Source organism: Falco rusticolus, chromosome 1 (assembly GCF_015220075.1).
Source record: "Falco rusticolus isolate bFalRus1 chromosome 1, bFalRus1.pri, whole genome shotgun sequence".
NCBI lineage: Eukaryota > Metazoa > Chordata > Aves > Falconiformes > Falconidae > Falco > Falco rusticolus.
Genome location: NC_051187.1, coordinates 8,138,086 through 8,165,653, shown reverse-complemented (window position 1 = coordinate 8,165,653; position 27,568 = coordinate 8,138,086). Strand labels below are relative to the sequence as shown.

Here is a 27,568-nt window from a genome sequence, read left to right as displayed (position 1 = left end):
GCTGAGCCCTCCTTTGCTTTTGACACCCCCTGTGCTATTTGAAATCTTTATGGTGGCCCCCAAACGAGCTTCTTTCCTCTGCAATCCCTCTTTGCTCCTCCCAGTCAATCCCCTTTCTGCCAGATTCCTCTTGGGTCCAGAGTGTGTCATAAACAGGGTCTGAATCTTCGGCGGCAGCACACCACCAGAGCGGGTATCTGTTTGGCTACCCCAGACTAGCACACTGGCTGTAAATGTAGGACAATAGTGAGCTCTACCACCACTGTTATCGAGATTTCACCTACACGTGGGTGTGTGTTTACACCCATGAAACTATGCTACAGCACCTAGTAAAGGCTCACGTTAAGTGACTGGTACCAGTGCTGTTTATATGGTGTTAGGCCAGTGTAAAACTACGGGTATCTTTTACAGTAGCCAGCAGGTCCACGCTCAAATCACTGGCCACTGTCAGCGGGGCTCCATCCCTGCTGCTGCTCCTTGGTCACAAGAAACTAACCTGGAGAAGGCAGCCCAGGCTCTGGCTGTTTCTGTAAAGTCCAGCCTGGTGTGGACAATTTACTTTATTACTAACACCAATATTAGAAATTTCTAGTTCAGGGCTGTATAAAGCTTCTTTGTACTAGCCCTTGTCCAAAAGGGCTCACAGAGGCAAATTAACCAAGAAATCTACAAATAAAGTGGTTAGTTGTCTTTTATTGTTGGGGTTTTTTTGTTTGTTTGTTGTGGTGTTCTTTTTTTAAAAACAAGGTTTAAGTTCCCGATAAGAATTCAGATACCAGGAAGAAAATACTCTTCTGCCATTACCATTTCAGTCCTGTCTGCCTTCTCTCAGCAGAGGTTCACACTGGCAAAGATGTAATTTTATTGACACAAAAGTACATGGAAATGGTGGGGACTTTTGCTGGCACCTTTGTATCAGTCACGTCCTGCTGTTTCAAACAGGACTGCATGAGGCCACAGACCTCTGCATAAAGTTTCAGGTGGTCCCAAGTCACCTCAGTCGTAGACAGACATCCTTCTTGAAAAATGCAATCTGAATGACAGAGGTCACTGCTCTCAAATGCTCATCCGCTCTCCTTCACTGGAAGCTCCTACTGGCACCTATCTGTCCAGATAGCACAATGGACAAATTTCTCCTAATTCAGTTTAGGAAAAGAAGAGGGGGAGGAAAAAAACAAAAATCACCAGCTTAGCTTTAGAGTTTAAATTAGTGGTTTGAGCTAACATAGATAAAAAAATATTTGAAGTAAACCAGGGTGTGTTTACCCAACAGACTGCCTACAAAGTAGGCGGCATCGCAAAACCCAGGAGAAAACATCTAACCGTAGATATAGATGTTTCTAATTCAATAATGCTTATCTATTGAAAGTATTTTCAAAACTCCTATTTTCTTTGTAAGCTCAAAGAGCCACCCCAACACAAGAGGAAAAGAGCTGTCCATATTTAATCAGCTCTCTAAATTCATTTCACCCTCATAAAATTTTATTGCAAAAGATGATATCAGACACACTTTAAGTAAGAAACCCATGACTCAATTATTTTATTTTACTGAACTGTGGTATTCCAATTGAAATGAGTCAGTGGTGCATGACAGAATCTACTTATTCCAACAGGATACTCAATAAAAATCCTACTAATGCACCTTTCGTTTAACATATCATTACTGATAGAGAAAACCCATGATATGCAGTTCTGACATTGCTCAGGAGTTTTTGCTCTTAGGGCAAAGAAGATATTCCAGAATAAGAGGGGGAAAAAAACAAACCCCAAAAAAACAGGGATTTAAAGAACAGTGCTGTTCCAGAATAACTCTTGAGAAATGGTTTGATACCAGCATTCCCACATCATCTCATAAAATGCTGGTGTTTCAATGTAAAACAAGCTTCCTGACAGGAAACACAGACTGTGATTCTCAAGATTTCTTGTGATTTGGGAGAAGCTGGGAGAAAGAAAAAAAAAAAAAAAAAAAAAAAGGTGAAAGAAACAATCTAACTTCATAGGAGTTGTAGTTCCTTGCTCCCAGGGGTGGGCACCAGGCAACCAAATCCCTCAACCACAGCTGCAGTCTACCAGCAGCCTATTTTACAGCCTGCCTAAACCTCTCTGCATAGAAATGTTTAGCATCCTTCTAATAAGAGCAGTAGTTAAGCTAAGTCTGTTTCAATAAACTATTTTTTTACTTACTGGCAGCTGTAATCTAATATTGAAACAGAGCCTTACACAAATCACTGCTGAGGAGCAAACAATAACACACACTTTTAGCAGCAATCTTTTAAGGTTTTCATCATGATTTCAAGAGAAGATCTGACCAGGTTTTACCAGTAATCTTTATCAGTTACTGCGGCTCACCTCAACTGGATATTTCCCTTTTTTTCCATATTGAATGGTATTTTCTAAATAACCTCACAGACCTGACCAAATCCTCATGCTTCACACCAAGGCTTTTGCATATGCCATGCATCACTTGACACAAAATGCAAACAGCTTTCTTTCCGTACACCTCAACAACTATCAGTCTAGCTGCCTTTCCATACCCTCAACAGCCAGGTGCAGTTTTGTAAACCTTGAAAAGATTAGAAAGCATTTAAATCTCAAAGAAAAATATATGGATCACTTTATAAAAACAAAAGGCTGACTGTGAATGTGGGGAAGGAGAAAAGGATGAGGAAAAAGTTTCAGTAAGCTCACATCTGTCAAGAAGATAGACTTCACATGCCTCAGTGTTTTCTTTATCACCTAAATAAATTGAACCATCAACTGGAAAAAGGTCACACAGCAGACAGCACTGTGTGATTTTAAAGCTGTTAGATTTCCCCTTCTCCATTAGAGCTTGACAATAATGTCAGTCTAAGGGCAAATAAAGAAAGTGAGAGTTGGAGAGACTTATTACAGATGCATGGAGTTGGGCTTGTTTGGTTGTTGAGGGTTTTTTTTGTTTTAAGAGTTCATATAACTCATTGTGTACCTTAGTGATCAAAAAGACAACTACTCACATCCATAGCCCATGGCTCCCCCTTTTTGCTACAGAAATAGGTAGGCAGCACTCACAAGTTTTCCTTTTTCTAGGCATCTGATCGATTTAGAAAGTAAAGGTGAGCTGGGTGCTTCCAAATAGATGCTAAAGGATAGCGTGTACTGCAGAAGCTAAAACATAAACTGCTGGATTACAGAAAGCTACGGATAACACACCAACAATAGTCATATTCAACAGTAACACGATCACTGCTGTAACTCTATTTCTGGATTTCAAAGGAGATCATGGGGTAGACAATAAAGCAACTGATTCAATTCAGCCACAAGGAAAGACCTATATACTACCAATACTTTAAAGATAAGAACTTTAACTGACCACAAAAGTTCATGCTAAAAATAACATGTGTTGGCAACTATCAGAAACAATCGGGACATTCTTCAATTAAAAGAAAAACTCCAGAGACAAACAGTTGTGTCTTGTCTACACTGACAAACTAAGGAAACACAAACAGACACACTACAGCACGGTGCCTGCCCATCATGGGAAACTTGTTTCCACAGTTATAGCAAAAATGGCTTTGTTTTGAGAGAAATACCACGTTGTAGCACAGTAGCTCACCAATGCTCTGTCTTGATAAGGAAGGAAAAATCAAGGCTTTCACCTCGGAGTTAACTCAATAAAATGCACATTTATCACATTTGTGAACAGCCAAGCCACAAGCTCCACTGACTCACAGTTGTGTTACAGGCAGTGGGTGCCAGGGAAAAGAGGTGCTTGCTCAGACTTCCCTCGAGCTGCGCAACCCTTAGGCTTGGCATGCATCGAGTGGTGTCATTCAAACCCAACAAATAAAACAATTTGAGTAATTTTTTTGGCGGTGCGTGCTTCTCTCTTTAAAAAGCATAAACTTGATGCATCAGCGGCAGGAAATGTATATGACCAAGCCATAGCAATAAAATCCATTTTAAACACAAGTGTTTGTTTACACAGAGCTTTCACCTTTTTAATTAAAACAATCCAAGCATGGGCGTATGCAAACATTTAACTACACTACGTGTTTCCTTAAAAGCCATTCAGCAAGATCCAGAACTCTGCATAAAGCCTTGAGTTTACATTTCCATTTCCTTGAGTTCGATCTTTTTTTTTTTCCCCAAAATTAGCTGTCCATGAATATGTATTACTTGACATGACCTCAAAATTAACTAAGCATTTAGATGGCTCATGCAATGTTTTAAAACACATAGCCAATTCTTTCCAAGTTTAAATAACTATTTTCAATTTGACACTGCTAGTTTATGTAAACAACACAGCTGTGCCTAAAGTACACCTTGTTTTCAAACAGGGATCGCCCCCAATCGAGACAACCCTCATCACTCTGTGGGCTGGTTTCTGCTCTACAAACTACTCAGCTGCCACTAATCCTTCCCTACAGCACCTGTGTAAGTGCTGAGTCTATGAAAACAGGATCATACTGAAGTAATTATTTTTCAATAACATGTGGGTTGAGCCTAACTGTTTCAGTGAAAATACTGGAGCCTACTGCATCCAGACAGCTGCACACTGTTGAAGGTTTATACCTGGTTTAATTGTCAGCACAATACAGGAACATGTGCTTAAATATGAGCAGTTAAATATTTTACTAGTAATTACTTTGCAAAAACCTTCATCCACAGACCTGTCCGTTATGGCCATTTATACAGCTTCTATCCAGATAAATTTTCTATTTTATATTAACTGGATCAGTTAGATGATGCTTCTTTATCCTGGCATTAGTGTTTGTAGCCTCAGACACATGGAGAACGCCTGCAAAAAGGCAGAGTTCAAACGGAGTTAAGAGGCATCAGGTTTGCCGCACTAGGCTACAATGAATTAAGGTCTGAATAATACACTGATGTCCTGCGCCGTAAAAATTAAAGTTCCAGCTTCCCGTAATGTTTTCCACACTACTCCTCTCACCATCAATGCAACCACTAACAAAGCCTACCCAGGGCTAGCAACTACAGAAACACTTAGTGAAGGCTGGGAACAGGGCTGGGCTGTTCTAAAACTTGCGTTACTCACTCTGCTAGTTCCCCAAAACAAAACATCCCACATGCAAGAATTCGTAAAGGCTAATTCAGAAAAATATTACTTCCATACAAGCCATTACATAGCTCAGGGTTTCAGTTACAGATTTTTATGAGCATTTTTAAGCGGCTAACCTCCAACAGCTTGTCTCACGTGGTACTTCAGAAACACAGCACAGTAGCCTTCCTTCTCCTGACCATTCCCAAGAACCCTCATGATTTAACAGTCAGCTCGTAGATCAACCACAGCCCCGTACAACAGTTATAAGACAGCACACGAACTGTTTGAAGGCCTATGCTTATACTGGACCAAAAATAGAAACCCAAAACTCCTCAAGAAACAACAGATCTATAAAGCCCTCATCCAGACCAATCTACATTTGAAAATGAAACAGCATCTGCTTCTTCTCAGGTTAAATGCCAACCAGATTTGCAGCAGCCTCTTTGGAAAGGCTCACATTTGTGAACAGCCATTTTGTTGCGAGTTTGAAACAAAACACGGTGATTATCTAACAAGCATGAACCTGCATCCCATAACACGTATGCCAGCACAAAGATAAAAGCCAGCCCTTACTGGCTGATTTTGAAGAATCAATGTTAGCCATTCAATCAATTTTCTTTTCCGTCCAGCACTCAAATCAGACTTCATCAGTGTCTGCTACAGCCCAGCGGACTCTTTTGACGCTCCGTAAGGCAATGCACACCTCAGAATAAACATCCTGCACACACAGATGGACTGGTCCAAAGAAGCACCATTATACAACCCCCCACCAGACTGCACTTCAAATAGGTACGCTGGCATCAAGACATAGTATACCAGCTCTCCACCAAGGGGAAAGTAATCAAATCCCAGGCTACATCACAGCTTCTCATCTTCCATTCCAACTGATCAATATATGAATAAATCTGGTGGCACTCTCGAAATGTTTTCAACATGCAAACAATTTTGTTGTTGTTGTTGCTGTAAAGCTGCACAATTGTCCTGAGGCATCTGCTGGTTTTATTTCTGCTACGATGGTAATATTCAAGTGCCATTAATGAAAGTTCACAGTCTATTGAAAATTAGAGAAGAAAAACCACCTCTGAGCATATTGGGTATGGACCGACAGTTTCTTTTTGAACTATGGTGACATGCTGAAGATGAAGGCCAACAATTAGAACAATAGGGAAGCTTCTATTAAATTCAGATTTTTGCAGATATTCATCACATATAGTTTCAAGAAACTATTTCCCTTGCCATATGAGCATGAGTGTTTATTAATCTAAAGAAATTATAGGCATACAATGATAGAAAGCAACCCAACCTTAATTTCTTAACTGTAATTAACTGCGTTATCATTCCTAATAAGCCAGTATGCTCTACTGAAATTTATTTGCAGTGTCTGACCAGCAGAGAGCTGGGGATCGGCCTAGGATTTTTCTTGTCTGAAAACAAACTTGGTATAGGTTTCTCTTCTGCCAGTGTTCTGATAACTACATTCAATTAAACGGCTCTGACTCTTATTAAGAGATATCAGGCCAGTATCAAGCATTTCAGTGAGCTAGCACCTTTATTGCCATCATTGCACTTTAGCACTTAAAATTGAAATATTTCCTTCAAGGAAAACCTAGAACTTTTCTTGTTGTGACAATAACCTTCTAAACCTGAATGAACACTGTACGGCAGGGTGAGGGTATATGAATCAGAAGACAGCCTGCAACAAAGGTAAAAAGAGAAGAAATTGTTGGTATTCATTTTAAGGGCACGTTCATTACAACCAGTATTTCAGATGATCAAAATACACAAGACAGAGATTGCTGAGAAAATTATCACAAGCATCTAAATTGGCTGTCATTACTAGGTGGAGTTTGAGAAAGGACAAGCCTTTAACATCTCCCTATGTACCCTTCTAGTGAGGCTTTGTATTTTTGATTGCCCTGATACAAAAGACAAACTATCTCTCAATAAAGTGGAGAAAAAAGGTCGCTAAGAAATTGCACTTGCTCTACAGCCTGTCAGCACGTGACCTTCCATTAATTTAGGACACCAGGGGAATTGCTGGCCAGCTCTGTGCACGCACAGGGCATAGCTTTCAGTAACAACTTCAATTTGCAAATGTTGTGCTGAATGTTACAAAAAGTTTAGACACTCTATAAAGTCTTTGTAAGATCAAAACCTCTGTGATTGTCTCCCTCTTGTAGTCCACAGTTTCACCAAAATCTAGTTTATGGTGTTTTTCAGGAGGAAACTAACACAATATTAAAAAAGCAACAACAACTCAACCAAAAAATTCTTAGAAAAGGTTTAGATGTAGGTGATTCCATTAGGCAAAGCGACGGACCAGGTGACTTCTCATCACCTCTTTCAGCCCCGTCTCCTGTGCTTTCAAAAAGATCTATGACGTTTTTAACAGGCAAAGAAAAAGTTAAGAGAACGAACAAAACACTATCTTGGCATCCTCTGAAAAGGAACATAGCTCTTCGGGTCCTGACAAGGAGGTTCTCATGAGCCTCAACACAGCAGTTTAAGATGTTACTGCTCCAGCTCTTTATTTTGCTCCTCTCTCAGAAATTACAGCTCCTTATAACAGGGTTAACAGAAGGGAACGCGTGCCTGCTCTCCAGCTGCCCCAGTTCACAGCCTGGTATATTAATACAGTCTACCAGTGACAGTTAGCTCATGCTAATATGCTACACAATAAGCGTGATTAACTGATGTACTGACACATTCCCTCCTGCCACGCTGTTACAGGGGCAGCAACATCCAGCAAACAGCCAGGCAGATACGCTGTAATGCACTGCAGGGAGATTTTCCAGAGGACACTGGTCAAATCCTTTGTAACAAGAAGGCTGCACATTTCAGCTCCTCATAGGAATTAGGAAAACCTTATTCTGGTGGAAAGAATAGATCTAAAGAAAATAAAATACTGAATTCCAACAGAATTTTTCCTTAAAGCCACACAATATAAAAAAAAAAATTAGACAATATATAAACCTACAAAATGAGAAGAAGTGATATAATAGGAAGCTCTAAACTCTGAGGTTCTCTAAAAGAATTATTAATTTTAATATTGTCTCCCATGCCAGAAAAAAATTATCCTACATGCTAACATAAGGAGCGTATAAGCATTAACATAATACTTTTTTTAATTAAAAAAATTGAAAGAACCATTTTCCAAGTTGGAACAATTCTGCATGACTGAATCCCTCTCCTCTTTCACAGAGTTTCGGATTTTTGACATACCAAGCCTTGCCAGACCAAAACTAATTCTGAAAATGTCAAAGCAGTACATTAAGCTTTTCACTCTACAAAACATTTATATGCCACCTATAAAGCAGTTATCTCTGTGAATTCCCTGATATCCCAAGGTACTCACTCATTTAGTGTGAACGTAGCAAGGAAACCACAGCTCCAGTCCCACTTCAACGCAAGGGAGAAATCCCTTATTGCCTCAACACGTGCATCAACCAGGACAGCACAGTCCTGCACAGCACCTGCACCGATGGGGCCCGAACGGCCCATGCCACCCACCAGTCCATCTCTCGAGCTGCAGGCTTTCAACACTCATCCTCCGAGGAACCATAAAATCCAGAGCGTTATTTTTCAGGGTATGTATCTGGTGGTAAGCATATACTGCAAAGGCAGCCCTTCCTGTTCACACTCCAGTACTTTGTATTTCCAACTTCCTCTAACTATTCACGCTTCCTAATAACAGTTTGCGGTAGAGTTGTATTCAGTAAAGTTCACACAGACTTACAAAACAGCAATAATAACCAGCTTATACTTCCTTGATAAGCCGACATTTACAGGTAATGAAGTAGTGGACCGCTGCTAAGTCCCTGGTTTAGAAGTATTGACTCATTCTGTGCTTTCCTAATTACCTCCATGGGCATTACCAAATCTGAAACGTAAAAACGCACGAGGTTTACTTGTTGGTGGGGGTTTTGTGGGGGTTTTTGTTTGTTTGGGTTTTTTGTTTAAATAACAGGCCCGCTTTCTATTTTTGTCTAAGTCCATACCAGCTTATTGATCTAAGGGTTGTCACCAGTAAAACCAAAGCAGAATTAGGGCAACAAGTTTGTTATTTTAAGAGTTCTGATGGTTTAAAAAGGACACAAAGGGTTTCTAAAAACAATTCAAAAGCCTAAAGGGTATTTGCTAGATTGTGAAGACCACCCAAGTCAAGCACATCAAAAGCAGTCTAACAGTCTACGCAGACAAATGCTAAGGGTCCTAGAAGAGCAAGCCACCTACAAAAAAAGCAACAATTCTGAAAATGTGTTAGCTACACATCTGGTTTTTAGTTTTCTTTCCACAGACAGTCAGTCGGCACATTTGAGATCAGTCATGCTGCGTTCACCCTGCCAGTGATAAGACACTGTCCACTGATAAGAAGGATTACGCTCTGCTACTACAAATACTTCGAGGTGCGTTTTTGTGTGCCATTAGTTTTGAGTACGAATGTAAATGTAAGATTTTGAGATAAATAAGACCGTGCGTGCAAGCTCACCATTGAAATCCGAGTCCACCTATGATCTTGTTCTTATTTCTTCTTCACCCCTTATTTTCATCGCTGTCCTAATCAGAGTTCCTAGTTAAGGCTGAGAAACCACCAGACAAGGCACTGCTCAAAGCCATGCAGCTACAAAAACATCTTTGATTTGAGCTATAACTAAAGCATTGCACCAACCTGATTTTCAACCCCACTTAAAATGTCCTTCACTCAAGTGCACTAGTCCTTCTACCTCTGAATCGGCTGGCATGGAAATGGTTGCGAGATAAAGCCTGGGTAAGTGCAAGCCTGTGGTCGCTAACATGACAGCACAACCAACCGTGTGGATGCAGTTCCAGTGCTACTTACAGGGTACTAATCCTTCAGGAATTTCCCACAATTCCTCCCCTCGTGCAAAAGGAAAGACAAGTTTTTTTGTCTTTTATGCTGCAACGGCATAATCACAAAGCTTATCTTGCCGTAGTACAAAGGAAGACAGGATGCGCTCCCAGGCATCTTGGTCCAGAACTCAAGCGAGGGAGGGTACAGCCTGTGGGGACACGGAAACCTGAAGTTTATGTACAGGATGGCTGCTCATACTTAAGACCAGCACGCTCAAGAGAATTATCTTAAGTAGTGATGATCTGGGTTATGCCCAACAAATCTGTGTCCCAAAGAGTTTATCACCTAAATCAGAATATTTTCAACACTGCTTTTGAGCGTGTGTGTTTTGAATAGCTAGAACGCAGGCACTCTTTGGTTTTTTAATTAAATGGGTTAATTTATCTTCACCCAAATGTTTGCTTCCCTGCAGAGTTATTAAACTGTCTGACTTCCAGGTGAATGCACAGTGAACAAAGGACCGCTCCACTTTCACTTATCTAAATTCTGCCAGATCAATAAACACCCAAGCAGTGGATACAATCTTTACAATTCACAATTAAAGAGTCCAGTCTGACTGAAAACACGGGAAGATGGCAACGGCCAAATGGATAGCCTGTACCAGAACAAAACTACACCACAGTACCCGGTATCTACAACTCCAAGTGACTGATCTCTTGCTTTCAGTTTCTTTGAACTTGGCCTCTATCCACATTTGTAGATAATACATTAAAGACAGAGATAAACGCATACAGAAATAACCATGCCAGCTAGAGCTAAGACACAGTGCAAAGTCAATACTTGGTTGAGGTTTGACAGCGCATACCCAAACCAAATCCACTTCCCACTACAAGCGATCAACTAACCCCAGCACAGCACATCGCCCAAAGCAGATCAAAGCCACGCCAGCCCGCCGGTACCCCACAAACCAGCCCATCTCACCCCTTTGTTCTGAGGAATACACTGACCTCACCCTGCTACGGGAGCTGCGGGATTGCAAGAGCCAGCCACGCGCAGCAACGTCTAACCCAGCAACCCAGAGAGAACACAACAGCAGTTGTTGAGTATTTCATTACTCACTTGAATTCTACAAACGGAATACCAGATCCCCAGATGAAAAAAACAACATTCATAATTAAATAGCAAAGTTTGGCATATACCAAAATGACTTGGTCTCCAGGAGCATCCAACTGCACGCTAACAACTGCTACCAAGGACGCAATCAAAGGGGGTTTTTTAGGTTCTTCTTCCACTAGCAAACAGTACCAAAGGTATGAGATAATAGAATTAGTGATTTTTTTTTTCCCCCACCAGATTTTCTTTTGCTGTACATCTAGAACAAATAGAAAGGCTTCCTGACGGGATCTACAACTGCAGTTCAAAGTACCAAAAAATCTCATGCAAATAATACCAAGAGTTTAGAGATTGACACTAGTATGGAAATCGAGACATCTCCTGACAAACACAACCAAAACTTTCCAAGACAAGAGATTCCCCAGCACCAGATTGCCTGTCCCCAGGGAACAGAAAAGTATGCAGATAATTAAGCTCACTTCAGCTTACAATTTGTAACCTTCATGTCATTTTATGGAAACAAACTGTATTTAAGGGAAAAAAAAGGAAGAAAATATTTACATTTTGACAACATACAACTTGCTTACATGAGCAACCCCCAGATAAGTTCCCATATGTTATTGGAAGGAGGTTTACAGTATGATGTGACCTAGCGTACAAATCCAAGACTTTCAAAGTATGGCTTGCATCCTGCTGTCAGCACTGTGCAGCCCCCAAACCCATCCTTCGCTTATCGTTATTCAGCTTCTCTGCACCTGTTTTCACTGAAGTATTTTTAGCATCCATCTGAAAATACATGTTTTACCCTCTGGAAAGAAGCTAATTGCACCACCACCTTTGCTCCTCACTGTCCCATTTTTCCTCCTCTGTCCTTTTCAGCTACCAGGTCTCGATCTTCCTTCTCCCCCTCCCATTTCTTGAACTTTTTCTTCCACATTTTCTTTCCTAGTCTTTAACATCCTTGGTTCTGTGGCCATGCTTAGCCAGGTTATCAGCTTTGTCTTCCTCTACCTAATGCACTTAACCTCTCTACCTCACCTACTTGCCACCCGGGCTTTTCCTTCTCTTGTTTTTGACCAACTGCTGCTCTGTCGTTGGTGCCACTCCACCTCTAAGGGCAGGTCCTGTACCTTCTTTTACCACTACAACAACAGTCCTAGCAGACTCCTTCATGCCAGTTTGTCGGATAAAGCTGTCAAACTTTAAGTGCAGACACTAGAAGTAAAGCAACTTACGAGGCTGTGTTTTGCCAGCTTCCTGAAGATCACAACAGGATCTTCAAAAAGCCAAAAGCCCTCAGCCATAGACTCGGTATTCCAAACAGATCGAAGGAAGGGGATGTCAAGTGGCCTGTGATCCCTGCAGCAGGCATACAGGTCGTACAGATCCGTGCCTCTGCATTTCTTGCAGCTCTTGTTATTCCACGTATCACAGTGTGAACACAGGGAAGACGTCCATCACCAACGTTATGAAAACACAAACTAAAGGAATACAGACCACACTATGAACCTGCCCTTCTCATTTTGGGTGGGGGCATCAACACAAGTGAGAGATATGGGTAATTCGTACAACATTTTTTTCTGTATGCAGACAACACCCTAAAGTGATAAGGGTAGACAGTTCAGCACACATATTTTGTTCACCAGGATCAGTCCCAAACTTTTTTCTTTTAAGGAGGACAGGGAACGCCTGATATTTTTATCCATTACATCTTCACCGCTAGCCCATCCTCACGAAGACAACGCTCACTCTTAAACCACCCCATTATCTCTACCGCAAATGGGGACCTGAATGCCATTGCCACAATTCCCAACCCAGAAACCTCATCACAGGCCAAGTTCACGCAGCTCCAGGGGGTCCTACATCCTCGGAACAATGCAGCAAAACGGTGGGTTTTTTGCTTAGGGAAGGCATATTCCAGCAACAAGACTTCACTGAGGTGCTGTCTCCAATGACGGAGGCAACACGCACCATGAGGTGACACGCACGACTGTTCCTCCTTCATGGAGGAATCGCACCCCAGCGGCGTGAGGGAAGGTGGGCACAGGACAAGCACTTCTTGTGGTTTTTGTGTAACATTTCCTATGGGGGGCATTTCTCACACACACGTGTAAGACACTCCCATTGCTCGCCTGTGGGCAACTTTGCAGAGTTGCCCACCCCGGCGAGGGACACCCACCCCGGCGAGAGACCCCTCACAGGCAGCAGCGAGGTGCCCACCAGCAGGGCTTTGGTCCTCTGGGATGGCCACTCAGCACGGCACCCGCCTCCGCACGCCACCTCCCGCCCGAGGAGCCCCCAGGCCCCCTCAGGGGGCGCAGGCCGGGGGTGACAGGCCACAAGGGGCCCAACGCCCCGAAGTGCCACCACCGTCTGAGGTGACAAAACGCGGGCACGGGGGCCGGGCCCCCACCACGGGCCGCCCGCCCAGGGGCCGGGGCGCAGCGCTGACAGCGGCCCCGCCGCCCCCGCCAAGGGGGCCGGAGCTGCGATGGCGGCCAACCCGCCGCAGGGGCCGGGCCCGCCGGTGGAGGCCGCGGCCACCGGTGCCCCGCCGCCTCGGTGCATCACGGTCGCCTCGACCCGCGGCGGGGGAGGGGGGGGAAGGGAGGGGGGGGGGGGAAGGGGGAGAATGGGGGAGGGGAGCCGCTCATCCCCCGCCCCCCCCCGCTCCCTCCCCCGCAGGCGGGACCCGCCGGCCCGCGCCGGTTGGGGCCGGTTCCAGCCGGTGCGGCGCGGGCGGGCGGCGGGTCTCCGTGCGCGCGTGCCGCACGCTGCCCGCTGACGTCAGGCGCGTGTTGGCGCGCGGGCGGCGGCGGCGGCGGGGAGCTGCTCGCTACGTACGTGTAGTGCTGCGGCTTCTCGGGCTGCGCCTGCAGCGCGCTGGCGGCGCTCGCCGGCCCGGCCGCGGCGGGGCCGCTCGCCACCGGGCCCTTGGACATGCCTCCTGCCTTCCGCTCCCGCCGCCGCCGCTACCGCCGAGGAGACCTTTATTATTCACTCTGCGCGGTCCGCACGGAGGGCGCCGCGCGCAGGCGCCGCCGCCGCCATTGCCGCCCCGGTGCGCGGGGCGGGCCGGGACTTGTAGTCCCGCCGCTGGCGCACGCTCCGCCAACCCGGGACGCGGCGGGCGGCGGCTTCCGGGCGGCGGGACCACAGCTCCCAGGGGCGCCCCGCGGCCGCGCGGCCCGCGCTTCCGGCCACGCGGGGGGCGGCGGGGCTTGTAGTCCGAGGGGAGGGGCTGCGCGCCGGGGCGCCCCCCGGCGGCGGGGCGGGATCCCACCCGCTGCCAGGCCCGGCCCTCCGCGGGCCGGCCCCCAGGCCGGGCACCGAGCCCCCGCCGCGGGCGGGGAACCGGGCGGCACCGAGCCCCGGCGGGCTGCACGCTGGGCCCAGCCCCCGCAGGCCGGGCAGGGTGCGGGGTGAGGCCGGGGAGGGGATGGGGAGCTATTTGTGGCAGGCGGCCTCGCTTCCTTCCTCCCCCCCCTCCCTCCGCCCCAGGGACCGAACGTGGACGCGGGAGCGCGGTGTCCTGGCCAAAGGGTTATTTTAGTGTTGGCATCTCTCATTGCTCCGCAGCCTTCCCCACCCACGGGACAACGTCGTCCAGGAAGTGCCCGGGAATAGCACTGCAGTCCCGAGGAGAAGGACGAGGAGGAGGAGGAAGGCCCAGCGAGCCGAGTGGAGAACTTACCTCCCAGTAGGCGTTACACCAAAGGCCCCCGGATGCTGGGTCACCAGGAGATGCCATGGGCTCCCTGTCCTCCCCCAGGAGAACCCCAAAACCCCCACCTCCCCCCCCCAAAAAAGAGCCGTGTCCAAGGAAACGGCTGAATTCCCATGGGAAGAGTTTCCTCCGTAAATTAACTTCTCTCCTGGGGGAGGAAATGATACGAGTTTCTTTTAATAGGACTTTGATCCCTTGGGCTCCACACAGAACCGCTGGCCTGGCTGGGATCTTCCAGCTGTGTGGCAAAGGGCAGCCAGGGTTTAGAAGGCAAACACCTTTCCCCAACGCTGCCAGTGCACGCGGGGTGAAAGATGTTCATAATAAACTCTCGGGCCTGGCCTGCGTGCAGCCCGTGCTGCCGCTGTTTCGGGGAGGGAAACAACTTTTAAAATTTTTATTTATACCGATTCAGCGTCTACTGTGGGCAGGCTTTTACCAGGGTAATTTAATAGCTTATTGCCCTGCATTTGCAGGAATAAGTCATAGGATATCAATACCTTCTTATTCCTCTCACAACCCTCCACGGGAGGCTGGAGTACTGTAATTATACAGCTCTTGGTCAAGCAGGACGGCTTTTCCTACGTCAATACGTGTGGAGGGATTTCAGTTAATATTTACACATACACGCCTATATGCCCAACACAAAATCACTGTCAGCAATGAACCTGTGGAAAAAAACCCCCACCCTTAAATTATCAACACAGCACACTGAGAAAGGAACCGTCAACGTGCACTTTGTACACAGGGGTTTGGAAACCGCGGGCTCAAGTCCTTCTACGCTGATGTTTGCTCTCTGGTCTGGTACTGACACCGTTTCCTCTTCCAGTTCACTTTTGTTTCACAGTCAGGACAACTCGATGCACGCTCTGCCAAGGAACAGCACGATTTAGGAACAAACACAGGTTTAAGACCTGCCAGGTACGTGCACCCAGGGTGTGTTTACTTCCATCTCCACACAGGTCCTTGTTAACGTGTGCTCCTTCGCTCTCTCCACCTTTGGTGTGTATGCCTTTCCCTCAGCCTCTTTCATCCAAGGGGATGCACGACTTTTCTCCAGTCTCAAAGAGAACAAAAAATCAAAAGTGTCTCCAAAAGTAGAAGCGTAAGCAGCCATTGCTATGAAAACACGGGATAAAGGAAATATCTAAGGAGCATCTCAACTGCTAGTGAGAAACATTACACACTCATGGCACTGGTGACGGTGGACTAGGCTCCTAAAAGTAACAAATTTTAAGTAGCCATTTTTATCACCAGAACAGGATTCTACATTTCTTTTTCCTAAGCAAGAACGACTGGGATGAAAGGGGAATTCTTCACTTCTGATTTTCCAAAACAGATAGAATGCAAACAATTGTTTACCTACTCACACCTCCCAAGTCATTCCGTTGATATGCAGCTTTCTGGCTCTGGCAATTAACGTTTTCCTTTACAAGAGAGAAAATTACCCTGAAAATGAGGCCCAGAGGCCGGGGAGACATGCAGGAGATCCGGTCCCCAGGCAGCCCTGGCCCAGGCACATGTGACAATCCTGTCACACCATATTGGCACCCATTTGCTTGACTTACCCAAGCAGGCGGAGAAGCGGGAGAGACGCTCCCTACGTGCCGAGCTCCGGTGCCACGGCAATCCTCGCTCTGCCTGTCGTGCCGGGTGTTGGCCCGAGAGACTCAGGTGCTCAGGGAGGATGCAAAACCTCATGCCAAGCCTGCACGATGACAGCCATGCGGAGGTTTGTGGAGCTCACTGACACCTTTAGGAGCAGCAGTTGGGCCGTTTGTGCTCGCCATACGTTCTGCGCGGCACAACCGTGGGGCATTCAGGACCTGTTCTTCCTGATCGCGGTTCCCTTCCCATGGGGACAGGGACCTGCCTCTGCAGTTGCTACTAATACAATTTAATAGTAATATATAGCGAGGTATAACTTAAAGCAGCAACTTCCCGCCAAAGTCAGGCTTTTTATTTAATTGTTGTTTATCTTGCTAGATGTTACTGACAGGGAACATAAATTCTGGCTTTCTACTTGCAATGAAACTTTGCAATGGCCTTCGGCGCTGAGGGCGACCCACAGAGTCGGTGGGCTTTGGGGAATGGAGGCACCCGGGGGGACACAGCCCCAGCCCCTGCGTGTTGCGGGTCCCTCCCTGGGGCCGGCTTCCCCATACTTTTTTTTTGGGTGGGGGGGTCACAGAGCAACAGTGCTGCCCGGTGCGACCCCCAGCCCATGCGGAGTGCTGCCGGGCTCCTGCAGGGACAGAACCGGGCACGCAATGCCGGAGGCGCGGACCCTGCCCCCCCCGGGGGGCTCCGCTCGGCCCCCCCGACACTTGCGAGCGCCCGGGGAGGGGACGCGGACCCCCAGCGAACCGCCGCGCACCGGAGGCTCCCGCGCCTTGTCCGCCGCTCCCCGCCGCCTGCGCGCTGCGGCTCCGGGGGAGGCGAGGGCGAGGGGGACGGACAGACGGCCGAGGGGACCCGCCGTCCCCCCCGGACGGCCCCGCGGCCTGGCCCGGCCCTCGCCGCTCGCAGACCCCCCGCCGGGCGCCTCCGCACCACACGGCGGGGAAGGCGCTCTGGGGCGGGCCGCGACGCGGCGGCGGCCGCCGGGGCCGGCCGGGGGGTGCCCGGGGGAGCCCACCGCCCCGCCGCGCCCCGCCGCCGCTCGCCCCGCTCCTATTGACTTCCCATTGTGGAGCTTTGCAACAAAGGGTAGGATCCAAACCGTGCCCCATTTCGTCCAATCAGCGCGCAGAGCACCCGCCCGCCGTCGATTGGCCCCTTCTCGCCCCACAATACCCAATCGGACGCCTACTTTAACAACCAATCAGCGGCCGGGTACGCGTCCAATCAGCGCCGAGGAACCGGAGCACGGCCTTCGTGTGTTGTGACGCCACGGCGCCGGCGGAGGTCCCGGCCAATGGTGCGGCGCGCTGCTTCCAGGCATTGTGAGGTCAACGCGCCGTGTGCCGCCCCCGCTATAAAAGGCGAGTCCCGGCGGCGGGGAGGGCGCAGTGAGGGGGTGGTTGGTTGCCGAGCGGGTCGTGGCAGGAGCAGCGCAGGCTTCGGTGCGCAGCGCTACCGGCACTGGTGCTCCCTTCTTCTCCCAGCGGTAAGCGGCGGGCGGCGGGCGCGTTCTATGGCGGGAGGCGGCGCTGCGCGGCCGCTGGCGGCCTTCGTTCCTCTTCGAGCCTGGCGGGCAGGCCGGGCCTATGCCTACGTGCCCTGAGTCACGCCGGTTCCCATCCCCCCCCTTCCCCGGGGCGGCCTGGGAGGAAGAAGGAGGCGGCGTGACTCAGTCGGCTTCCCCTGAGGAGGGGAGCGGCCGGGCCACGACGCGAAGCGGGGGCGGAGGGGGAACCGTGACTCCTCCTCCCCCTCCCGGGGGAGGCCGCTGGCCGCCTGCCCGCCTCAGTGGCGGGGGAGGGGGGGCAGCTCGCCGACATCTGCCGCTTCTGGATCTTGAGGCGACTGGCTGCGGGGGGGCGAGGGGGGAAGGGGGAAGGGAGGGAGCGGGGACTCGCCGTGTGGCCGGGCGTGGGGGGTCGCTGGGCCCCGTGTCACGTGCGCCTGTCCCCGTAGGTAAGTGAGGAAAAATGGCCCGTACAAAGCAGACCGCCCGCAAGTCCACCGGGGGGAAGGCTCCGCGCAAGCAGCTGGCCACGAAGGCGGCCCGAAAAAGCGCCCCCTCTACCGGCGGCGTCAAGAAGCCTCACCGCTACAGGTAAGGCCGCCGGCACGGCCCGGCGCTGCCGCAGCCGCTGCCCCGGCTCACCCGCTCCTTCCTCCCACCAGGCCGGGCACCGTCGCCCTCCGTGAGATCCGCCGCTACCAGAAGTCGACGGAGCTGCTGATCCGCAAACTGCCCTTCCAGCGGCTGGTCAGGGAAATCGCCCAAGACTTCAAAACAGACTTGAGGTTCCAGAGTGCAGCCATCGGTGCGCTGCAGGTATTGCTATGGCCTCCTGGGCCTCGGCGCTCGCGGCGCTGAGCGTGCTTCGCTGAGGGTTTCTAACGACATTTCTTCTTCTGCTCTTGAAACAGGAGGCCAGCGAAGCATATCTGGTGGGTCTGTTTGAAGATACAAACCTGTGTGCCATCCATGCCAAGAGAGTCACCATCATGCCCAAAGATATCCAGTTGGCTCGCAGGATACGGGGGGAGAGGGCTTAAGTGAAGGCTGTTTTTATGGTGTTTTGTAGTAAATTCTGTAAAATACTTTGGTTTTAATTTGTGACTTTTTTGTAAGAAATTGTTTATAATATGTTGCATTTGTACTTAAGTCATTCCATCTTTCACTCAGGATGAATGCTAAAAGTGACTGTTCACATAAACCTCAGTGATGTGAGCCTTGTTGCTCAGGAGTGACAAGTTGCTAATATGCAGAAGGGATGGGTGATCTTTCTTGCTTCTCATGCATGTTTCTGTATGTTAATGACTTGTTGGGTAGCTAAACTTGTAAGGTACTAGAATTGATATAAATGTGTACAGGGTCCTTTTGCAATAAAACTGGTTATGACTTGATCCAAGTGTTTAACAATTGGGGCTGTTAGTCTGACCATACATCACTGTGATCAAATGTGGACTTTTTCAGAGGGTGAAACTACAAGTCTTAACCACAGTGTAACTTACAGTTTCCTAAAAACGTAAACCTGGCAGCTATAGAATACACTATGTGCATTTATAATAGCTATTTTATATATTGTAGTGTCAACATTTTTAAATTAAATGTTTTACATTCACATGTGAGGAGTCTTTGTCATTTGGTTTGTATGGGCTTGAAGAAGCTTCCTCCTCCTGGCTCCAGTAGGTGCTTGTCATCATGGACTGCTGCTGTGGCAACTTAATCTTGTCTGTCAGCAGAATGGAGAGCTTGCCCTGGCCACCCTCAGTGGTTTTTAGAGGTTTGCTGTAGCTTGAGTCATTGCTGTTGGCCTGTGAGACAGAGCCCTGCTGCTGTGGGGGGCTCTTGGCTGCTGCTTTTTTTTTTTTTTTTAATAAAGCCTAACTGCTTGCCCCTGTCAGCTGTTCAGGCACAACTCTCAAACTAAATTGTTGAGGTGGTGTTTTTTTTTTTCTTGCTCCTCCTTTCTGGTAGATGCAGGGGAAAGTATGCTTTGGTTGTGTGACTGGTCTGCCTGAAGGAAAACACCAGCTTGTTCTCCCAGATTCACCAGTGTCTTGGTGCAGGGTGTGTGTGGCTGCGTGACTAAGTCCCGGTTAATAACAGCAGCCAGCATGAGTGGTGCAGGACAGCGGGCAAGTGGGAAAGCTAATTACACAACCTGAGAGCATATGGGCTGCTAAGCAAACTGGAACCGGTGTTCAATAAGATTCTCATTTCCCATCTAAGCTTTCTTGATGAAACGGGATTATACTCCAGCCTTCGCTTCAGAACAGCTCTTCAGGCTCTCTGCTAAGGCAGATCTGCTTTCCTCAGCGGTGCCTCTGGGAACAGCCGTATATACCTGTTAGGTCATGGTGGAGGAAAGCTGCTCAGACTACGTGTGAAACACAGGTAATTAACAATTTAAATGGAATTGTGAGGCCAGCTCTTGGCTCTTAAAAGAACAGGCTGCACTAGTAGGGCTGGCACAGAAAAGTAGCACAGGGAAGTAGCTGAACTAGCTCATCTCAATTTATTTCCATGAAATTAAAAGTGCTATGGCAGAAGCAGCATTCCAGGAGGAATAAACAGCAATAGTTACACCTGAGAGCAGCACTGGCCACCTGCACCATCATTCGCTGACTGGATGCGTTTGCAGTGCTTCCTTCCATGGCCACGGCGTGAAACCGTCCCGGCTCCTGCTCCCGGGAGTGGGGGGCTGGAGCCAGGGCTCTCCCTTCTCAGACAAACCACTCCGTGTGCTTGAATCCTGCAGCTGGAGGAAGAGGTACTCAGCACCCGCTCCTACACAGCTTCCCCAGCACCCTTTCCTACGCCGCTCCGCATGCGTGCATAGCAAAGGCGGCCCCATAACACCATTACGTCTGCCACGGGGCTGCTAAAAACGTGTTATAAAATGATCCAGGATCAGGACTGAAACAAGTATTTCCCTCACTGCTAAACCTATAGTGAAGAAAAGATTTCCTTGCATCTAAATCGTAAGCTTCATTGCTTTCAAGGCCTGGATCCAAGTTAAGCACCATCTCAAACTTCGGTTGATGCTGAGTGATCCCAGCTAGACTGCCCAGGCAGGGCTGTCCCGGGGGGTACAGCCCGTCGAGGGGACATATGGCAGAGATGTCCCCACGAGAAACCCGAGTGTTGTCAGTGGCCCAGGAGCCATGCAATTAGGGAAGCGCCACCCAGCTTGCATTTAGGCAGGTTAAAAATCAGAATGGGCTTTATGAATGCTTGGTTTGGTGCTAAACTGCAGTAGCAGGCTGGGCTCCTGCAGGAAAACTATGTTTTAAAATAACATCCCTCGAAAACACTGTTTCCTCCAAGTTCTTAGTGGAAACAATGAAACGTCTGGGTATGCCTAGGAGCCGTTTCTTAAAATAAAACCATTGTCTAGCAATTCTGAAAAAAAGAAAACAAACCCCAAACCAACCACTATGCAAACCCCAAACCCACCAGAAAACTCTATCAAAGTATCTATTCATCTTAGTAACCTCAACAAAAAAAGAAATTAAGTTACATCTTCCATGTGGTGGATCAGAACAGCAATTCTTGGTATTCCCACAATCTCCCTGTGATGATATCTGAAGACATAAACAGCTCCCTTACCGATTCTCCTGATGATTTCCTCGCATTCTTGCTCCGAACTCGATGCAAACACCAGGCAGTCGAACGTGCTCCTGTCAGGGCTCTCCGGGGAAGCACTAAAAATGGAAACACGTACATTAGCCGGCAGAGAGAGCAGCTCTGAAAGCCCAGCCCTGGCTTGTAACCACACCAGAGACCCTGCGGCTGGTCTGGATGCTGCTTGTTTATTTTCTCAGACCCACATTCCTCTCCATCCCCCCTCCCAGGGCCCACGGGCAACACTTACGCCACGCAGAAGGCGAATACATTGCTGCTGTCCATGCAGCGTCCCACGCAGGAGATGGTGGGGTAGGGGTAGCGGCACAGGAGCTGTGCAGGGGACAAGAGGGAGGTGGCACTGGGGACCGTCCCTGTCATCCCTGTTCCTGGTTTAAACTGGCCCCATGGCCCCCCCAGCCAGGCTCCCCGCGCCATGGGATAGGCAGCCTGGGGAGTCACTTGCTTACCTTGGAAGAAGGTTTCTCCCGTATGAGCACTTCTGCTTCCTTCACATCAAATAAAACCTCCTGAATGGGGGATGGAGGAGGAAGAAGCCCCCATCACCACAGCAGCTGAGCTCTGCTTCCGTAAGACACTCACAAGAGCGAGATTATTCGGAAGTGGAGGTGATGAAGCACAGTCACGCACAGCTTCTTCAAGGAGTTTTCCCTGCGCTGCCCTTTTTTCTACCACCCAGTGCTCCTGCACCTGAATCTTTTCACAAACCACCCCCCCAAAAAAAGGTTAAAACAAGTGACCTGAGCCTTAAGGCACGCCAGAACCAGGCTTAGCCTCCCCACAGCTTTCCAAGTGCTTTCCTGCAGAGTGGTTCTATTTTTTTTCCTTAATGCACTTTCCTTTCCTGGCTGCAGATACACTTCTAACCAGGAGAAAAAACCAACCAGGAAAAAAAACCCCAAAACAACCCCACAATCAAAACAAACCCAAAGGGGTGGGGGTGTCAAATACTCAGCCTGTGCAAGTAAACCTGGAGCTGGCAGGAAAAAATATCCCCGGGCAGAGGACACCTCTCCCTGCAGTTTTCTCCCCCAGCCCTTCCCGGGATGCCCTCAGCCCCATCGCTCACCCGCGCTGCCGCGTGCCTCTCCAGCACGGCGGAGATGGCCCGGTCCAGCACCTCTTTGCCACCACACTGAAACGGAGCGGGAAGGGGGGGGATAACCCATGGACAAGTGAAAAGAAACTCAGCAGAGACGTTTTACCCCTGGGCACATCTCTGCCCCATCGCCTCACCTTCCCAACGCTGGTCTGGCCCAGGTAGCGCAGGTTGTAAAGCAGCCTGGGGAGAAAAGGGCTGGGGGGCACCAGAGCAAGGACCCCCTGCTCATCCTCCTCCTGCTCTTCACAGGGAAGATGCTCACAGGCCCCCACCGCCCCCAGGCAATGGGGGCAGCTTCAGCCCCACAGCCTTGAGCTGGGGATAGTGTGGGCAGGGGGCTGCCCTGATGTCAGGACCCCCAGCCCCTCCCGGGGGGTCTCTGTGGGACCAGACCTACCTGCCCCCATGCAGCCCCCATGGCTCCCCCTCGCTCCTGTGCCGGGGACCGCGTTGGAGCTGGAATTGGGGCTCCTTCTCCTTCAGGACCTTCAGGTAGGGCAGCAGCGGCTCGTAGACCTCCCCGTCGTGCCACCGCCATCGCAGCAGGCGGAAGCTGAGCGGCTGTCCCTTCAGCTTCTGCAGCATGGCCCCGGCCTAGAGGGGGGGGAAGCAGAGGGGAGGACAGGGGGCAGGAGAGGGGGAGATATGCCAGTCCCCCATGCCCACCCACCTGCCCGTTGTAGGCATTTCTCAGAGAGCAGCCATTGATCTCGTCGAGGATGTCACCGGCGAGCACCACCTCATCCACCTCTGCCTGGCTTTCAGGGAGCACCTCGGTGACAAAGACGCGGCCATCCACGTACCTGGGCATGTGGCCGAGCCCCAGCTCAGCACCGGGGACCCAGCCCCACTCCCCCAGCCCTTCTGTACCATCAGTGATGTGCCACCGATACACGGAGGCAAGGAAAAGCCACCCCACAGGCAGCAGATACCATGAGCCGATGGTGAAAAAAGCACCCGAGAGCACCCTGATGCTGTCAATGGGGTATTTATCTCCCCTCCTTTTTTTGGGGGGGTGGGCGGGTGATGGCAGGGGGGAAAGGAGCATTGAGTCCAGATCCTGCTGGAGATTGGAGAGGAGGATCAAGGGCTCCTACCTTAGCACCATTCCCAGTGCTCGGCACGGGACCGTCTCATAAGTGATGCACACCTGGAAGAGAGTGCCCAGTGCCAGTGGCCCTGGCAATGGCCACAGAATGCCCAAGGAGCATGACCAGGACAACAGGGAGGATGGGGACCCCTTGCCCTGGATCATTTCTGGCATCAATGCCAAGCCAGGGCTTTGGGAGGCCAGTCCCCAGTGCCCTGGGCTGAGCTGGGACCATCAGTGGCTGCTCATCCCTGTCCTCTCCTGGGATTCAGCTGTGGCCAGACCCTGGAGGGACAAACCTGCTAGATGGATGGGATGGCAAAGCAGCAAGGTGAACCCTGAACTGTGCGATGAGCCCTCCTGCCTTGCCCCACGCAGCCAGGGCAGCACTGCTGCCCCTTCCTGAAGCTCTTCGTGGTGGCATTTATTGTCACATTGCATTAAGCAGGGACCCGAAATGTGGCCAGCTTGGCCAGGAGCAGCAGCTGTTAGAAATGCCCAAAAGCCAACGGGATCCCAGCCTCCGCCGCAGTGCCATGGCTCAGCGCACACCACAACCAGCTCCAGAGCCACCTAGAGCTTTTTTATTGGGATTCTTTTGGGTTAAAAAGGCAGCGGAGGGTTGCTCTTCATTTTTAAAAGCCATCAAGGCGTCCCTGCTGTTCTCCATAAATGCACTATTTCATGGAGCAAAACCAAGAGCAAACCCAACTGAAGTCTGTGTCAGCTCAGGGAAACGGGGATTTTTTTTGGCAAGAAAGCAGGGAAGGGAGCATAGGAAAACTTTGTTTATGTCAGCAGTTTATAGGCCTGGGTACTACTCTTGCTTGGGTTTACTCCCAGAAATGCTGGAATCTGCTCCCGGTGACAGCACAGGCACCCAGCAGGATCCCACCTCGGTGGCAGAGATGGCTCCGCTCGTGCTGGTGGCCCTGAGCCAGTTCACCCCTGGCTGTGGCTGGGTAGGGCTGTGTGGCAATCCCTCCCCACCACATCATTCCTTATCTTCCTCATTGGACTTTTCAGCGAGGACCAGGTGGTGAAAGGATGACTCTGGGGAGAGGGGAGCTCTTACCGGCAGCAGCCAGCTTTCATCCAAGAAGCTGCAGTTCTGCAAACAAAGGAGTGTCAGTGCCATCGGTCCCGGCGAGGAAGGGGCCAGGGCCAAACACCAGTAGCCATGGGCTGGCCACCACCCCACTGATTTGTCACCGTACCTGCAGGTCCAGAGAGAAATCCATCTCTGTCATCACCAGCAGCAGCGAGAGGAAGGGCTCTGCAGAGGGACAGGGAGAGAGTGTCACCGCTGGGTTCATGGCAGCCACAGCCTGGCAGGGACATGGCAGGGGTCCGAATAAAGCCATTTTCAGCATAACTGATGAGCCCTGGGGAGTGAGGCCCTGAGAGCATCCAGCACCACGGCACCCTGGCTGCTGCTGCAGGCTCGTCCCGGGCTCCTGCTGCCGGCACGGGGAGAGAAGTGCTGCAGCTTGCCACCTGATGTCCCCAAATTCAGACCAAGGCTCACAGCAAACGCTGCTGACGAGCAACTTGCTCTCCATTTCTCCCCCTACATGCAAAGCCAAGCTGCCCAGGCTCTCCTGCACCGAGCCTTGCAATTACACTGACGGAGATCTGCAATCTGCTCATGAACCAGCAGTGTGGGTGATTTATAAGCCATCAAGGTACAGGTTTAACACGGGGTTATTTATCATAATCAAAAGATTAAAGGCTTTCACCCGGCCCCCCCCAAGGAGCATGGCTGCGGGTGGGGTGGTACAGCCTGCCAAGGCAACGCAGCCAGTTACCGCACCAACCCCCCCTGTGACCCCCCCACGGGACCGCAGCCTAGACCCAGCTGCCAAGGGCTCCCCGAGAAGCCAGGCTGCTTAACCAGCACCCTTGGTGCAAAGAGGTAACACAGGAGACACATCAGAAGCAGTTTTCCTATCCCATGACACTAAAACCAACCTTAGATGGATTGAAACCATGGTTAAATGTTTACGCCTCGTTCTCCACCTCTGCAGCAGCAGATTCCGATTTCACCACTAAGTTTGGCTTAGAAAAATCCCAATGGACTGTTCCCACATCCCCCGCTGCAGCATCAGGGTGCCATAATGCCTGTGACAGCCACCCCGGGGGCAGGTTGCACCCCACCTTGGAGGAGCCACCCGTCTTACCCAGAAGGTCTTCATTGCCCAGGATGGAGCTCACCGGATCGTAAAACTGAAACGCAGAGGAACGGCACCATCACCCCGCCGTGCCGCTGCCCACCGCCCCCCACCCATGGGTCACAGCCCCCCACTGTGTCCTGCACCTCCAGGAGCCGGGGGGTCTGCGCCAGCTGCTGTACGGCCGCCGCCAGCACCTTCCTCTGCAGGGCCAAGCGCAGAAAGTGCCGCCCGCGACCCTGTGCCGTCCGCACGCCCTGGCAGCTGCCCACTTGCTGGATGCTGGCGGAGAGAGGGGTCGGCCTGCTGGGGAGAGCGGAAGCAGTGCGCGGGGGAGATTTTGGCAGAATGTGGGAGCACCCCCCTGCACCTGGGGTCTTTTGGGGGGAGCACGTCGCGATGGACACCACCACGGCTTGGGGCTGCTCACCCGCCGCTGGTTCCTGTGGGAAGCTGCTCCAGCCAGTGCCAGTAATCCCGTCTCCTGAAGCCCCAGGCTGGCTCTGCGGGAGAAAGGGAGCGCGAGGCCCCTCGCCGTGGGCACCAGGATGCTGACACCCCCCACCCAGGTGCACAGGACCACTCAGGTGGGCATGGGGATGCTGTCACCCCCCACCCAGGTGCACAGGACCACTCATGTGGGCCCTGAGATGCCGCCACCCCCCTGCCCGGGCACACAGGACCACTCACGTGGGCCCTGGGATGCTGCCACCCCCCTGCCCGGGCACACAGGACCACTCACGTTGGAGCCCCTTGCGCAGGATGCTCTCCAGCAGCTGGCAGAGGGAGGCGAGGTGCGGCGAGGTGTCGGTGCAGGGCCCCCCACCCTCCCGCAGCCGCAGCACCCCGCCTGTGGTGAGGGGAGCATCAGCACCCACGGGTGGCACCCCAGCCGGCGGGGCGGGGGGGGCACTCATTCAAGCCCCCCCAGCGTGGGTTGCCGGTGCTGTGGGACGGGCCTGACACCCCGGCAGGATGCGGCCCGCCCTGGGGGGCCATGCTTACCTTTAAGGGCGCTCAGCAGCGGCTCCTTCCTGGCCATGGGCTCGTCCTGCCCCCGCCCGGGAGGTCCTGCGAGAGGCTCCGGGCGGGAACCGGGAACCGGAACGGCCCCGCCCCGGGAGCGGAGTAGCCCGGCCCCGCGGGGGGGACCCCGGCTCACACCCCCCACCCCTGCGCTGCCGGCCAGGCACGGACCGACCGACACCCCGACACAGCGACACCCCTACCCCGCACACTTACAGCACACCGGCACACACACAACTATACATACAAACCTCTACGTGTATCAAAAGCATTGACAGCCGCTGATGTATATAGGTGTGACAGACACGCACAGATACACGTACACAAAATATATGTCTTGGCATATATATGGCCTATGTAAGAGTCGGCGGTGCACGTGTGTGCGCGTGTGTCGACACTTACCCCAGCACAGGGGGGGCGGGGGGGCAGGTACGTGTGTTGGAAAGCCCCCGGTGCCGGCACCGCCATAGGTACACACGGGCGTGTGTAGGTGCGGCTGTCGCCCTGCCTATAGGGGTGCACGCGCACGAGCAGCGTTTCCCAGGCCGCGGGAGGGGGCTGCCCGCACCGGGAGGGGGCTGCCCGCACCGGGAGGGCCCCCCCAGCTCGGTCCCAAAGTGCCGAAAGTTCCAGTCCGGCCGCCGGCGGGGTGATGCGGAGCCCGAGGGCCGTGCGGAATCCCGGGGGCGGGTGCAGTACCCAGGGGGCGGTGCGGGACC

At 51.0% G+C, this 27,568-nt stretch overlaps 3 protein-coding genes and 1 long non-coding RNA gene across 15 annotated transcripts in view; 1 reads left to right on the top strand and 3 right to left on the bottom strand.

Annotated features, from left to right (window-relative positions):
* Positions 1 to 14,007, bottom strand: part of UNK (unk zinc finger) — a 46,182-nt gene extending 32,175 nt beyond the window's left edge. For 2 of the 8 annotated variants that reach the window (XM_037408449.1, XM_037408422.1), the window contains exon 1: positions 13,812 to 14,007. In XM_037408449.1, coding sequence (XP_037264346.1) covers positions 13,812 to 13,909 — 98 coding nt within the window. In that variant the 5' untranslated portion in view covers positions 13,910 to 14,007. Of the gene's footprint in view, positions 1 to 12,202; positions 12,447 to 13,811 lie in introns of those variants that run through there. The other 6 variants (XM_037408413.1, XM_037408442.1, XM_037408432.1 and 3 more) reach the window with 4 other exon arrangements.
* A 1,106-nt stretch (positions 14,008 to 15,113) lies between these two features.
* On the bottom strand, positions 15,114 to 17,431 carry LOC119157527. The gene is made up of 2 exons (XR_005107556.1): positions 16,057 to 17,431; positions 15,114 to 15,755 (listed from the first exon to the last, which is right to left on the bottom strand). It is a non-coding gene; the product is annotated as an uncharacterized LOC119157527 (long non-coding RNA).
* Positions 17,432 to 17,602: 171 nt separating this feature from the next.
* Positions 17,603 to 19,435, top strand: LOC119157519 (histone H3.3A). Its single transcript, XM_037408522.1, has 4 exons — positions 17,603 to 17,803; positions 18,274 to 18,415; positions 18,487 to 18,640; positions 18,736 to 19,435. Exons 2-4 carry the CDS (start codon positions 18,288 to 18,290, stop codon positions 18,862 to 18,864), a joined length of 411 nt encoding a protein of 136 aa, XP_037264419.1. The 5' UTR covers positions 17,603 to 17,803; positions 18,274 to 18,287; the 3' UTR covers positions 18,865 to 19,435.
* Positions 19,436 to 19,671: 236 nt separating this feature from the next.
* LOC119157488 lies at positions 19,672 to 27,548 on the bottom strand. Of its 5 annotated transcripts, none has more exons than XM_037408481.1 (16): positions 26,829 to 27,548; positions 26,566 to 26,673; positions 26,254 to 26,326; positions 25,970 to 26,129; positions 25,833 to 25,878; positions 24,870 to 24,928; positions 24,728 to 24,763; positions 23,660 to 23,712; positions 23,233 to 23,365; positions 22,960 to 23,156; positions 22,697 to 22,742; positions 22,530 to 22,595; positions 21,910 to 21,969; positions 21,690 to 21,772; positions 21,425 to 21,519; positions 19,672 to 20,573 (listed from the first exon to the last, which is right to left on the bottom strand). In XM_037408481.1, exons 1-16 carry the CDS (start codon positions 26,863 to 26,865, stop codon positions 20,539 to 20,541), a joined length of 1,287 nt encoding a protein of 428 aa, XP_037264378.1. In that variant the 5' UTR covers positions 26,866 to 27,548; the 3' UTR covers positions 19,672 to 20,538. The 5 variants fall into 5 exon arrangements, with proteins under 5 accessions (XP_037264378.1, XP_037264387.1, XP_037264395.1 ...); XM_037408490.1 differs by having other exon boundaries at positions 25,970 to 26,126; XM_037408498.1 differs by lacking the exons at positions 19,672 to 20,573; positions 21,425 to 21,519 and having other exon boundaries at positions 21,910 to 22,037; positions 22,697 to 22,798.
* Positions 27,549 to 27,568: the final 20 nt, after the last annotated feature.